This window comes from Neltuma alba, unplaced genomic scaffold (assembly GCF_004799145.2).
Source record: "Neltuma alba isolate B1F8T4 unplaced genomic scaffold, ASM479914v2 tig00010324_pilon, whole genome shotgun sequence".
Lineage (NCBI taxonomy): Eukaryota > Viridiplantae > Streptophyta > Magnoliopsida > Fabales > Fabaceae > Neltuma > Neltuma alba.
This window is the reverse complement of record NW_021635235.1, coordinates 855047-870500: the sequence shown is the minus strand read 5'-3', so window position 1 is coordinate 870500 and position 15454 is coordinate 855047. Positions and strand designations below refer to the sequence as shown.

Here is a 15454-nt window from a genome sequence, read left to right as displayed (position 1 = left end):
ACTAGGGGGTAGTCCTCCCTAAATTAGACCTCTTTTCATATGATTACCATCATCAGTCACACCAATCTAGTTCTGAACCAAATCATATGAATGATCAATTTGGTAGATGGTGACAATCCTGGAAATGAAAAACCCATATATATGGGACGTCATACCTCTGAATCACATAAACCCACAGGTGACAAAAGAGCCCCCACATGATTGAATGATTATATTTGTATGACTACAACATATCTGAATGTAACATTTAAGGTAAAATGCAGTATCCAGTCTATGAGTATATGACTTATGCTAATGTTTCTAATGACTATAAAAATTATTTGTTATCTACCGATGCCACTGCTAAGCCTTGTAGCTTCCAAGAGGCAGCAAAGAACCCGAATTGGATGGATGCTAGCAGAGAAGAAGTGAGGGCCTTGGAACAAAATCATGCATGGGAAGTTGTTGATCTTCCCAAGGGTAAGCATGCTATTGGGTGCAAATGGGTGTTTAAGGTAAAATATTATTCTAATAGTAAAGTTGATAGATACAAGGCTAGGCTAGTAGCTAAGGAATACAGTCAACAAGAAAGGGTAGATTATCTTAAAACTTTTTCTCCAGGTGTAAAAATGGTAACAGTAAGAACCATCCTCACACTTGCAGTAATGCGTAGTTGGCATCTCTTTCAAATGGATGTCAACAATGCATTTCTACAAGGGAATTTGGAGGAGGATGTATATATGAAAATCCCACAAGGATTTGACTGCTTTGGAAAGGATAAGGTTTATAAACTGGACAAATCCTTATATGGTCTTAAACAAGCCTCTTGGCAATGGAATGTCAAGCTTACAGATGCTCTTGTTGAAGGGGGGTTTAGGCAAAGTAAATATGACTACTCCTTATTTATAAAATAAAATTCAAATGAGATCACCCTTGTTTTAGCCTATGTAGATTATTTGGTCATCACTAGAAATAATATTCAAAGAATCATTGAACTTAAAAAACATTTGCATCACAGATTCAAAATCAAGGATTTAGGGGAACTAAAATATTTTTTAGGGCTAGAATTAGCAAGGTCAAAGAAAGGGATTGTTCTTAATTAAAGAAAGTATACCTTAGATCTTATATCTGATATAGGCTTGAGTGGTTCAAAACCCTTGAAGGTGCCTATGGAAAACAATGTTAAGGTGACTCTTGCAGGAATAGGTGGAGATGAATCAAAGAAAAGAAAGAAGTGGCAGAAGCAAAAGATATTTGCTCAACAGGATCCTCTTATGCATGAACCAGCTGCATATCAAAGACTTGTAAGTAGGTTATGTTATCTAACTACCATCAGGCCTGACATTAATTTTGCTGTACAAGTCTTATGTCAATTTATGAGTGCACCCAGAAAGTCCTATATGGCAGCAGTAGTCCAGGTCGTAAGGTATCTCAAAGGGAATCATGGCCTAGGCATTTTCTTGGATGCAACAAAGTCAAGCAAGCTGAAATGCTACGTTGATTCAAAAGTGGGCCGGCTGCCAAGACACAAGATGATTAGTGACGAGGTATGCAATCAAATGTGGAGGATAATTGATTTGTTGGAAATCAAAGAAATAGCAAACAATCTCTAAGTCATCCGTTGAGGTAGAATACAGGGTGCTGAGTGCAGCAACATCTAAACTAGTTTGGGTAGCCAAAATGCTTAAAGACTTGAACATGGGAGATCCAGGACTAGTCAAAGTCTTCTACGACAGCAAGGCAGCAAGACATATTGCAAGTAACCCGGTGTTTCATGAGAGGACTAAACACATCAAGATAGATTGTCATTTTGTTAGGAAAATGCTGCATCAAGGTGTTATTGATCTGTGTCATGTCTCTTCTAAAGAGCAATTAGCAGATGTATTTACGAAACCCCTTGGTAGGGAAGATCATAAAAGATTGTTGCGCAAGTTGGACACCATAAATGTATTTGACCCCCAACTTGAAAGGGGGGTGTTAGACATATTGGGCCTATACGTGTATTAGGCCTTGGCCCGCATGTATTTATCATTATGTTTCATTGAACCTGGATTACTCTATATATAGAAGGGTCTACCAGTCAATTATTGTTGACTTGGTTTTCTATTTCTCCATATTAGATGTCTATTGGTCTATAATACCCCTTTGGTGTAATGCAGTTTACACTAATCTTATATTTAGAACTAAAAAAGTGTGTGTATAATTAATCCTCTTGTAATATTTTGGAGAATCCTAGGTTGACAGAAAAGAGAGGGTGGTGGGGCCTTTCCTGCTTCAACCTATCCATCAATGTTAAGCATAAATCATACTGTGAAATACTAAGAGAGTTTGATTTAGCAAAAAAAGTTAATTTTTTGTTCAAAATATGACGAACCAATATTTAAATTCTCACTAGAATATGTATTTAGTGTCTGACAGTTTCTTATTAAAAAAATAATACAATGAAATATGTTTAAGTTATATACTCCATATCGGAAATTTGGAATCAACTCATCTATTTTATTCGGTTGAAGATGAATGATGGATAGATAATTTTGTATCGTTTTATAAAATTGAATGATTATTTTAGGGATAGAAAAGTCACTTACGCAACACCAAATTTCAACAAAATGGACTTCTCTGCATTTGGCCTTGGAAAAGCAAGCGATGGACTTTCCTTCCTTTTCTGTGTATCACCACGGAATGATTCCATTAGTAATACATTAGTTCCTCCTCTCATCCTCACCCCCCCTTCATTTATAGTTCCTCCATAAACCTGGAACTTAGAAATGGCAGTCGCCCTGGGATCCGACGTCGTTTCGCAGGATTCTGTACTTGGAATTCCTCTTCTGCACCACGATACGGTGAACGGCGCTGTGGACTACAAAGGCCGGCCGGCGGTCAGATCCAAGTCTGGCTATTGGAGATCAGCGTGGTTCATAATAGGTATTCTCGCACTCGATCTTTATATCTCCTTTTCTCTGTTTAAGTGATTGATTTAATTTGTTGTGTGTATTATTGAAGGTATGGAAATGGGAGAGAGGATTGCGTACTACGGTGTAGGGTCCAACCTCATCACGTTCTTGACGGGGCCGCTTCAACAGTCCACTGCCACAGCTGCGAAGAATGTGAATATATGGCAAGGAACGGCGTCGTTGCTTCCTCTGTCGGGTGCTTTCATTGCTGATTCCTACGTTGGACGCTATCTCACTATCATTGGAGCTTCTGTTGTCTACATCTTGGTCAGTTCATTCTCTCACTTTCCTTTTTTTGTTTTTGAATCCTACTTTGGGCTTTGCTATATAATTTGAATCGTTGAAATTGAAATTTATTTTTGCTTTTATCTTTTTTTTTTTTTAAAATTATCTTGATGTTTGTAAAATCTAAAATAAAAATACCCCAATGCGATGAACATAAGCCCAAAGGAAGAGTCTATTTCAAAAGACTAGCATATTAGGAGAGAGAGTCTCTTAAACTTATAAACTTTACAACACTTATAAGATTTTCCAATTTAAGGCTCATAACACAATAACATGCAAACAGCCAATTTTTAGGTTCTTGATCAGCCCTAGTTAGGCAACGAGAGGAGATTGATGAGCGATTTTGTATTATCTCTGTTTCTTAATATAAAAATTAGTTTGACATTTACTTTCTAAATATAAAACCATAATTCACCTTATCTCTTATATTTATTTTTTTTAAAGTTGTTCTTATAGTAGTTGCATATATAAAAATTTCATTAAATGGTAGTTCTAGCTAATACATATGATTAACAAAGGATATTTTAGAAAAAACAACACATATTTAATTACAAATAATTAATTTAACTAATTTTTTTAATATACTCAAATTAGTAGCTAACTCTTATATTAAGGATTAGAGATTGACTCGAATGATATCCATCCAATATTTTATTTAAAAAAATAATTTCTTAATTATCAGATTTTTGAAAAATGATTTTTATTTGAAAATTTTAGGCACAGACCATTGAAATTATATTTCAATGAATCGTACAAATCTCAAGCACTAAAATTCATTTCGGTTTCGTCAAATACCGCTCCGTGATGAAATTTAGGGTTTAGACGATACAAATTTTACAGAACTAAATTTATTATTTTAAAAACATGCCAATTATAAAATTATTTTTATTTCAAATTTAATATTTAAAATTTTGTTTAAAACATGAATAAATTTAAATTGAACTTTGACCGTTCAAAATTAATATGAATAGCCCATATTAAGATAAGCATTTCGTGCTCAATTGCTCATCTTAAGAATATTTAAGGAATAAAATTAGAGCTGCACACGATTTAATAAAATGTCTTAAACATGTGGAACGAATGAAAAAATTACAGCAATACTGACTCCAGTGTGAAGATTGCACCTATCCTCTAGACTCGATATTTTATTTATAGTGCGACATATGATGATTATTTTCATTTTTTGTGTAAACTTTGTTCTCTCTCTATATATATATATGATTATTAATAAATATTTATAAAATTTAATTGAATTATTTAGATTAAAAAGTTTTGATCTCACTTGATTTTTTTTTTCATACCTGATCTTTCTGGAATTTTACCTTAATTCCTTATCTCTGTCCTACCGTGGAGGCATTCCCCATGTTCTTAAAATTTTATATCCACCTAACTTTTAATCCAGTCTCTGGCCCAAAATAAAAACTTTTAATCCACAGTCACTTAACTTGGTCTGTCTTTTTCTTAACTAAAATGTGCTTGCTTAGCATAAATATTTATCAGTAATATTTTTAACCTACGTTTTATTTTATTTTGACTTTAAATTTAACATTTTTTACTGTATTTATTAGTTTTTAATTTAATATTTGTTGGCACCTATCTGATCTATTTAAATTACATTATGGGGGCAGATTGAAAAATTCAATATCATTTATGAAAATTTTTAGGGAAAATGACAGAAAAATTATTGTTGAATTTGAAAATCCCCAAATAGTCACTTGAATAAAAGAAATTTCTATTTAGATATATGTTATCAAATGGGAATTTCATAATTTGATAGAATGACCATATTACTCTAATGTTTTTTTTTTTTTTTCAAAAAACAATCTTGAGTCCTCTTTTGCTAGCCACCAGAGCTATAGCACCGGTGGTTATGCCAGAGTTTAGGTGGGCCGCTAGTCATTGGAACTCCTGCATCATAAGAGTTATTAATATTGTTATATGACTTTATCTTGAAAAGCCTATTGCTAATAGTGATACTGAACTGTTTAATAATATTAAAAAACTTGTTAACTGTGTTACAAGACTTGAAAATTTTCCCATTTATTATAATATGACTAATCTCTAAATGAGTAAATAGCTCTCAGTTCATATGGTTGGCATAATGAGAGTTGTTAATCATGTATGAATGTTAAAAAAAAAATCTTAGTTTAAAAAAATCTGAAAAAACATGTGATTAATGGCATTTATGGAGTTATAAATATCATGATAAGAGCTGTTAATCACATTACCAATGTTGAAAAAATCTCAATTTAAAAATCTCACTATTATAACGATATTAACAATTTCATTAACGCATTAACAATTCTCATGATTGCATTAATCATATGATCTGAGAGCTTTTTACACTTTGAGAGATTAGTCATGACATAATAAATAGAAAAATTTTCAAGTCCTATAACCCAGTTAATAAGTTTTTTAATGCTATTAACAAGTTCAGCGTTGCCGTTAATTATAGATTTTTCAAAAAATTCAAAAAGTGGTATTTTTACAACTTTAATAATGCCGTTAACAAGTCATGTAATAATATTAGCAACTCTTATAACACCAGAGCTTTGGTGAATGGTGGCCAACCTAAACTATGGCATGGGTCGCTGAAGTCAGGGCTCTCATGGCCAGCCGATGAGGGGAACTTAAGATCAATTTAAAAAAGATCACAAGGACAATATGATCATTCTATCAAATTATAAAATCCCTATTTGGTCATGTGTGTCTAAAGGGGAATTTCTCTTATTTGGGTAATTGTTTGGGAATTTTCAAATTCAACAATCATTTTTCTGTTATTTTTCAAAATTTTTTAGGAAAATTGGTGATAAACTATTTGAAAATTTTATTGTCTAAAAAACCTAAATTTGAGCAAATGCAAATTTTCTTGAACTGTATGCAACACTGGAGAATTTGAAACAATGAAAAGAATGCAAGGAACTTGACGTTAGTATTAATTGTCCTTTATAATATTTGAATTTAAAGTATGATAACCAAAAAAAAAAAAAAGGCATTCCGCAAATTTTGTATGCCCCTTTGGCAACTAACAATAAATATGGATATTTTTATCTTTTTCATTGTCACAGTTTTCTTTTTCTCTATTTAAATTTCATGAGCCGTTTTCTTCTTCTTTTCATAATTGTCGTAACTTGAAAAGGTCAAAAGTAGCATGTATTTGGATAAGTTAGCATATTCTTGTGAATTTTGGATAAACTATAAATATTTCATTTTCAATCTTATCAACAATATAATTTTTTTTTTCATGTTTAAAACGTACATCCTTGTCTAGCTTATCGTTTTCAAATGAAATTAAATCAAATTGTAAATATATATGTTTCATTTTCTGAACACATTATTAAAAATAAAAAGTCAATTTTTAGTTTTGAATATGTTCAAGAAAAATAATTATGAATTAAATTTAACGAAAACATATATTAAAGAGAATGCATATTTTCCAAGGTTAAAGGAAATCAAATCTCTAGTTATAAGTCCTACTATTTTTAATCCAATTATCTAATATCTAATATCAATTGTTTAAGTGTAATTTTTTTTCTATTCACTGAAATTCAAATATTTTACCTTTCTTAAAAATAGTTTGTATCATTTTTACTTGATCCAACAAAATTCCTAATACAAGTCCTAAATTTCAAATAGAGCGTGAAATGTATGGGTGCCATTGAGCATGTATTTTAAAAATTAATAGATAAAAGTTTGTTAAAATATATTCTTTATCCCATGTCAATTCCTCAAATGAAATCATAATTAAATTAAAAAACTCATTTACTAATGAGAGTTGAGTCTAGTAAAAGATCAGTTTACCACGTTTGAGTTCTCGTTGAAGAGATTTGCATATTTAATGTCACATAATACCTTGAATAAGATTGCTTCTAATAGGAGGATATCCATGCTTACCATAAAATAAAAAACTCATTTTACCAAATCAGCAATTAAAATAAATTTTAAATTGATGCACAATTTAGTATTTGATAAATCTTCATTATCAATATTTAAATCCATTCCCCATCATTATCTCCGTCATATGCAACAAATATTAAAGACAAAAACGTATGTTCTTAATAGTTAATAGTTAATTATATAAAAATAATATAAATATTACAGAAATGACAAAATATCAGTAAACTGCGATAACTAATCAATTAGCTAATGACGCCAACAAATGTTTGAAAATTATTTGCAAGGAAGCATATGCGTGAGCCAATATTAAAAATTAATTTTCTATCACTCCAGTGACTACAAAAATTATATGCCATCTTTGGAAAATGGAAAAATCACACTTAATATTGAATAGTCTCCCGATACCTCAAGATGTCTAATTCTTAAAGGTTCAATAAATCTTTGTTTCATTCAAATAATGGGAAAAATGATAGATAGGTACCTGGTAACGAAGTTAATGACAGACAAGTTTCTTGAATTAGCAAAATAAAACATAAGGGCTAAGGTTCTTAACTTGAAACATAAGAAAAACAAAAACTTATAAACAAAAATGTTCGTAATTATATGGTAGCTTAGAAAACTTATATCAATACTAGAAAATGATGAGATGTAAATACTGAACAATTGAGTTATAAATTTTGAAAGAAAAATTTTAAATTATAACGGTACCCATTTTATAAATATGATATTAATCCAATAATTTACAATTAATTTTGTGAAATTTAGAATTCAATTTCACTTCCTATGAGAACTTTTTTGAAAAAATAGTTTTAAATAATTTTTTTTAAGATATACATGTCTATTATTGTTCAGTATTTTAAACATTTTTCTCAAGATCTGTAAAATGTGCTGCACTCTTAATCGAATATCAACATTTTTGTCCATGATCCCCTTTTCTTTATCACCGAAGTACAGAGCGTGGTTGCTCGAAAGATTAAATACGGAATAGCAGTAATAGAGTATCAGCAAGCTTGGTCACTCAGAAAGTTGCTTCTCCATCTTGAATACAGTTGTATTTATAGATGAATGAAGCTCAATTATATTTTTGACTCAATGATTTGGTCGTAAAAGACATTACTCGAATGTTGAGATCCATTGCTTTCCTACAATGCAGACTTGTTTTCTTGGAAAATAATAAGAGATTAAGCATTTAGAGTGCTACCAAAAAAAAAGGGTCTTTTGGCGGCAATGAAGAAGTCACTGCCAAAAGTGCCTTTTAGCAATGACAATTTGTTGCCACCAAAAGTGTCTTTTAGCAGCCACAAAGAAGTTGCCACTAAAAGTGATGCCCGGGGGGAGGTCTCATCATCAGCCGACCACCACATTTTTGACACACCACCACTCTCATACTATGTCACCACCATACACTGCATCATCATCCAAAATTTTTTATCTTAAATGGGTCATTTTCAAGATTTGAACTTGTAATCACATCTTTTTGTGTTCAATCTTCATGCCAATAAGTTGGATTGAATATACTAATTATTATTACAAAATAAAATAATATTATTAAATTATCCTTTCAGTGATGACTTCTATCCTTTAGCATCGATTTGTTATAGTTGCCATTGAAAGTGAAAACTTCAGCAGCGACTATAGAAAGTCATTGCTCAATAGCTATGGTTGAATGTACACCACTAGTCACCATTGAAAGTGAGATCTTCACCGATGACTCTAGAATGTCACCGCTAAATATATACCCATTTGAAGACTTTCATTGATGACAGACAAAGTTAGTGCTGAATGTGAGACATTTAGCGATGACTTTTTTTTTTATCATCACCGCCAAAATTGATGATGCCTCTTGTCGTCAAAGCACTCAATTAAACTAGGTCATAATTAATTTGTAGTTTAGGATCGACCTAAGTCACTACTTCCAAGGAGCAAGTTGTGGGTTTCTTTAGGTGAAAATTTAGATGATAAAAACTGCAATAAATTGGACCTAAACTAAAATGCAAAATTTTAACTCTAAATGCAAGATGCAAATGTTCTAAAATATGTATGAAAATTAAATTAAACTAAATGAATGCAATGCAATTTTTGGGGGTTTTTTTTGAAGTAAAATAAAAATAATGAATAAAGAAAATTAATCAGAAAGTAAAGAGAATTAGCAAGTAAAAATTCAGAAATTTCTCTTCAGGTACGGTAAAGGGGACAACTTAGGATTTGCATGGATTTAACCTTCATAACCTTAATCAATTAATTAGACCAAAGGGAAGTGATAAGAGAGTGGAATTAATAAACTTAATTACCTACTTGAAATAAAGGGAACCCTCAATTTCAAAAACCCTTAAACTATTAGAGAACTCATAACAGTGTAAGGTTGGTTAATTAAGCTTATTAAAACCAATGAAAAATAACTCAATTAATTTTGAAAATTATGTTTGAAATTATCCAATTAAACAATTAGACAATTAACCAACTTAATCAAACAATTAAGAGGCAGAAGAACCAAAATTTTGCAATTCAAACCACATTGATAATTAAACTCATAATGAAAACTCAATTATAAATTCAATTAACAATGCAAAGGTTCTAAACACAAATTCCAACAAGTGTTTCGGCGCAAATAAGATCCAAATATCAATCCAATCCAAGAATAAAGATGACAATCTAGAACTAAATTGTCTCAACAAAAATACAACTTAAAATCATTTAAAACTAAATAATCTCAAGTCCTTGAATTAAAAAGATGAATGGAACATCACTCCCTTGTGGTCTTCAAGTGCTAGTCCAAGGCTCTAGTCTCCTTCATGCTCCTCCCAAGTTGCCTCCCTAACAAGCTTAAGCTTCCATCAACATATCTCCTCCTCCAAAGTTGTTAGACAACATAGCCATGGATGATGAGGTGTGGATGATTGAGAACAATTGGCGTGATTGGAGGGATGGGAATAATGGATATTTGATGAGCGGACAATGGAGTAGGCGTTGAAGATGAAAACTGTTGAGAGAGAGCTTTTCTTGATTGCGTCTATGGTGAGAGAGTGAGCGTCCCTATGGAGATGGAAAAGTATGATATTTAGGCGTGCTTCCCTCCTCCAAAAATAAGGAAAATAGTATAACAAGGGAAAAGGAAATTTTTGTGGATCCAAAGCTCAAGCTCATTAGTAATTAATTGATCCACTTGATATTAGCCATTGGATTGTTCTGTTGGAAATTGTGCCCTAGGGGCCAATCATTTTGCTATGAACATTGTTGATTTATGAATTTATTAATTACGTTATCATATTATTTGCATGTTTACTGTGATGACTATCCTTAGATAACTCATGGTTATCCTAAATGTCCCTGGTCGGTCATCTATGTGGGAGCAGAGATGAAATAAGACCAGTATGACTTTAAAGATATATAGAGATATAAATTAAAGTCATAGGCACATGTAAGAGTACAAGGTGTTGGACCGACCCGCTATGAGAGAGCTGCATGGGTTAAGTCATAAGCTTCTCTCATATATAAACCATGTCACTGTGCCCTTTGACCTGAGATCATCATGGATTCCTACATGAGAAACACTTAGCTTTGACCTAGTCAAAAGTCACTTTTAACCGAGTAATCATAAAGACTATGTTCAGGCTTAGTGGTTTTTCATGCGGAGGAATGTGAATGGTCAAGATGGAATTTGTCCCTCACATTCGTAGAGAGATATTACTGGGCCCCTCGATGAGTGAGTCTGGGAAATGTATGGCCATACTATAATGGAAAGATAGTTCCGTTTCTATACTCAGACTACTCAGGGATCGAGAAAGTAACGGTCATGAATAGGAGGATGACGTTCTCCATGCCTCATCCATGACCAAAATGTCGTGTGACAAAAGGGACGCGACATGGTTGTATGAAAGGTTACATCATTCAACGATCCTCATATGATTTGGGTAGTCGTGATGTCTTGCTAGAGACCGCTTACGACTTGTGAGTCATTATAGTTAATGGCCCACTGCCAACTTCATATGGGCCTACAGGGTCGCACACAAAATAGCCCCATATGAGTTATGATGTCCAGATTCATTGAATCTAAGATATGTCCAGATTCAATGAATAATATAGGGTGGACGTGTATATATATATAAATTCGTATATATATACATATTATATAAATATAAGAGATATTAATTGTTAGATTTAATTTATAAGGATAAATTAAATCTATATAAATTAATTCCGTCATATCTTTATTTTGAATTAAATAAATAAGTGAATTAAATCTGTGAGACGGATTTAATATAAACCATATTTATTTAATTGTTCTCTTATCTGATTAGGCAATATTTGATATTGTATTAATTTCGGAATTAATTTAGGATTAATTTTGAAATTAAATATCATTCATAAAATCTATAGCATCCTATATATTTGATATGAGGAGCTAGGGTTTTAAGAGTGAGAGTGAAAGCACTTGCAGATAAGAGACGGCCAAAAGAGAGAAGGGAGGACGGATTTTGAAAACCCTAGACGGACAAAGACGCTAGCACGTCGTTCGAGATTGAGGGCTATTCATGTGGATACCGGTAGAGGAAGCCAACCGGAGTTGTCGACTTCGAACGACAAAGGAGGCGAGCAGAGGCATCCTGAACGGCGGAATCACTGAGCCACCAAGAAATCGAACACCGAAGGTAATGCTTCTTACTACTTGACTTAAACACGATCGGTAGATCCGGGCAAGGGATTGAAAGTTTTAAAATTTAGTTTCTGCTGCGCATCGTCTTTCAATTCCTTCATGTTCTTAGATTCTAAGAAATAATCTTGCACCATTGGATTCCCGATGTGCCCCTTTCTTGACCTACAAGAATTTAAGTGCATCCATTAATGTAGATTATATCCAAATATAATCAAAAATTAAATATTAAATCTGCACAAAAATTAGGCAAGAAAGTGCAAAACTTTCTAAAAATAATCTTTCTAAAAATATGAGACTTGTTTTCAAAGAAATAAGAAAAATTAATTCCAAGTCAAAAATAAGAAATCACAAAATATTTATATTTTTAATCCAAAATCTCAATTTTTATGCAAAATCCAAAAATCAACCAATTAATCCGATAATGCATAAAAAGTTCATTTAAGCTCAAAATTATCATTTAAATCCTAAATTATCGTGGGATAAAATATATAAAAATTGGGCTTTATCAGCATACTTTCAGCATTAACTTTTTTTTTGTCCTAAAAGAGACATTTAGCAACAACTTTTAGTGGCAACAAAAAAAAGTTCCCTGTTGGGCATACTTTCAGTGGTGACCTGTTTGGTCAGTGTTGATTTTTTGTAGTATAGTGAAGTTTCAAAGGATTTGAATAAGTACGGAGCATGTGCAGTTGGTTCAGTAAATCTGATATAGAGTTTTGATACTCAAGAGAACATAACTCCGAGTTGATGATTCTAGTTGACCACTCTAACTTGGCGTAACTATTTGGTCCAAAAAAAAAAAAACTTGGTGTAACTTGAGGTTACTTGAAGATATCTTCAGATTTATCGAAGGAATCTTATCTTATACTAGTTGACCTGGGTCTTATAAGCCAGTTTATTTGGTGTAATCTATTACATGCATACATACATACATACATAATTGGAAAGCCAGTTTATTTCTACTTGCTAATCATAAAATGATCTTATCTTATACTCCCTTTGGTCTTTTTTTCACAGTACCTAATAACAACTTTATGTAAATGAATAAAGTTAGCTAAAATTAGTTATCTCTTGTGAAATAAAAAATTTTCCCTCAATGAAGGTTATTTCTTTGAGGAGTTTGTTTAATTAGTTAGTACAGTTTATAGTTAGTTAGAAATTGTAAGTAAAAAAAAAAAATTAATACTTTAGACAAAATATACTATATTAATTAAGAAAGCGTTAAAGTGCAAATTTATCTAACAAGTTTTTATTTAGGAACGCTGGGTATTTAAAATTTTTTTGGATTCAATATTATATTGAAGTTTAAAATCATAACAATTTTGCCCCCTACTTAAAATGATTAACGGTCAATATCACTATTTTAATGGTAAATGTTAGTTCTTTAACAACATATGGTATATAGTACATGGTATGATATCATAATCAATATTTGCTTATCGATTTGTATTAGTATGTGTTAATAGCTACTTACCCTTAACTTTAGCATATTTTAAATTTCAGGGACTAGGCATGTTGACGCTGTCAACCATGCTTCCTTCATGTACTACTTCTACGTTGCAATTTGCAACTAAGTTGGCATCATGTTCTCCAGATAAGTTGCAAGTGATATTATTATTCTTCTCACTTTACCTGGTGGCCATTGGACAAGGAGGTCATAAGCCTTGTCTTCAAGCTTTTGGAGCTGATCAATTTGATAATCATCATCCAAAAGAAAGCAAAGCCAGAAGCTCATTCTTCAATTGGTGGTATTTTACAATGTCTGCGGGCTGCTTGCTCACTCTCTCTTTCTTGAACTACATACAAGAAAACCATGGTTGGCTTCTTGGATTTGGAATCCCTTGTGTTGTAATGCTCATTGCTTTGGTTGTTTTCTTGTTTGGAACTAAGTCCTACAGATTTCAAAATGAAGGGAATAAGAAGAGTCCCTTTGTTAGAATTGGTCGAGTTTTTGCTACAGCTATAAGAAATCGACCCGTTACCTTATCAGGCGTTGTGATCAAAGACGACGAAACTTGTGACATCATCACTCATCAATGTTCCAAACAATTCAAGTAAGGCATTTAAAGATGTGTTAAGATATAAATTTACTCTGAAAGTTTTTACTTGACAGTAATGGCACCTTGGAAGTTCTTTTGGGTTGAATGTTGCCTCGGAAGTTTTAAAATAGAAAAATATTGCCCCTTACTATTAAAAATATTAAAAGTTAATGGTAAGATTTAACAGTCAATATTAGTTTTTTTAAACTAGAGTGAGACAATATTATTATGTTTTGAAATTCCTATAGTGACATTGAACCCCAAAAAACTTTCAGGCAATATTAATACTTTTCTTGAGCGAAAAATTTTAGGATAAATTTGCACCTTAAGTCTTTAAAGATTCATGCAAAATTACAGTATCAATTGATTGTGGCATATTTAACTAAGTAGTTTTTCATTGTTAATAATGGCAGGTTCTTGGATAAAGCACTGTTTACACCCAAAGGATCTAAAGAAGAGGATGCATGTAGCGTTAGTGAAGTGGAAGAAACAAGAGTTGTACTTAGACTTCTTCCTATTTGGGCTTCAAGTTTGGTGTTTGGTATTATTTATGCTCAAGTTCGAACTTTCTTCACTAAACAAGGGGTTAATATGGATTGAACCATCTTTCCAGGTTTTGTTATACCTGCTGCTTCTTTACAATCCCTTGTCACTTTGGCCATTGTTATTTTCAGCTTCGCCTATGATCGAATATTTGTACCAATGGCAAGAGACATCACTAAGAAACCCTCCGGAATCTCAATGCTACAAAGGATTGGAACTGGAATATTTCTGTCTATAATTACCGTAGTAATGGCAGCTCTTATAGAGATGAAAAGATTGGAAGCAGCTATTAGATTTGACCTGGTTGATAAACCAAATGCAATTATACCAATGAGCGTGTGGTGGCTGATTCCCCAATACTTCTTATTTGGGGTTGCCGAGGTTTTTACCATGATTGGTCTCCAAGAATTTTTCTATGATCAGATGCCAAATGAACTAAGAAGCATGGGTCTTGCCCTTTACCTAAGTGTAATTGGCATGGGGAGCTTTTTAAGCAGCTTTTTGATCTCTACGATAGAGGAAATAACTAGGAAAGATGGAAAAAGTGGCTGGTTTGATGACAATCTCAATCAAGCACATATGGATTACTTTTATTGGTTACTTGCTGGGCTTAGTGTGATGGGAATGATTTTATTCATCTTCAACGCAAAATCTTATATTTATAATGAAAAAGGAATTATACAGTGATAACATGTTTCACATTTTATCACATATCTATCAAGAAGTGTAGTATATATTGTGTACAGAGTGCTATTGGAGAAAAATAACGCCTCATGTTGAGAAAATTCTGTAAATATTTTTATTCTGTTGATGTAATATAAGAAGGTTTCAAACATCGATGAGAGCAGTTTTATAACTTCTCTCCGTGGAAGCAAATTTTGATGCGGTCCAAATGGTAGAATTTCTCATGGTGCCATTGGAAGATGATCCTTCCTATTAGTTTGAATTTCGGGGTGTGTTTAGCAGCAGAATATCCCATGATGGAAACTTGAAGTCACACAGAAGTGCAAGAAGCCAAAGCAAAGGAAGGAAAATGGATAAGGCGGCAGATGAGGGAATGACAACTCCGGCACCCTTGAGGTTCGGTAGCTGACAAGGCCACT

At 32.5% G+C, this 15454-nt stretch overlaps 1 protein-coding gene and 1 pseudogene across 2 annotated transcripts; both read left to right on the top strand.

Moving 5' to 3' along the window:
• LOC114755700 (uncharacterized) lies at positions 1-1642 on the top strand. 2 transcript variants are annotated; one of them, XR_003741344.1, is made up of 2 exons: positions 1-494; positions 1180-1642. XR_003741344.1 is itself a non-coding variant. In XM_028944571.1 (2 exons), the coding sequence occupies exons 1-2, from the start codon at positions 258-260 to the stop codon at positions 1590-1592; spliced, it is 615 nt and encodes a 204-aa protein (XP_028800404.1). In that variant the 5' UTR covers positions 1-257; the 3' UTR covers positions 1593-1642. The 2 variants fall into 2 exon arrangements, 1 of the variants encoding a protein (XP_028800404.1); XM_028944571.1 differs by having other exon boundaries at positions 1-459.
• A 965-nt stretch (positions 1643-2607) lies between these two features.
• On the top strand, positions 2608-15186 carry LOC114755719 (protein NRT1/ PTR FAMILY 5.10-like; annotated as a pseudogene).
• The last annotated feature ends 268 nt before the right edge of the window (positions 15187-15454 follow it).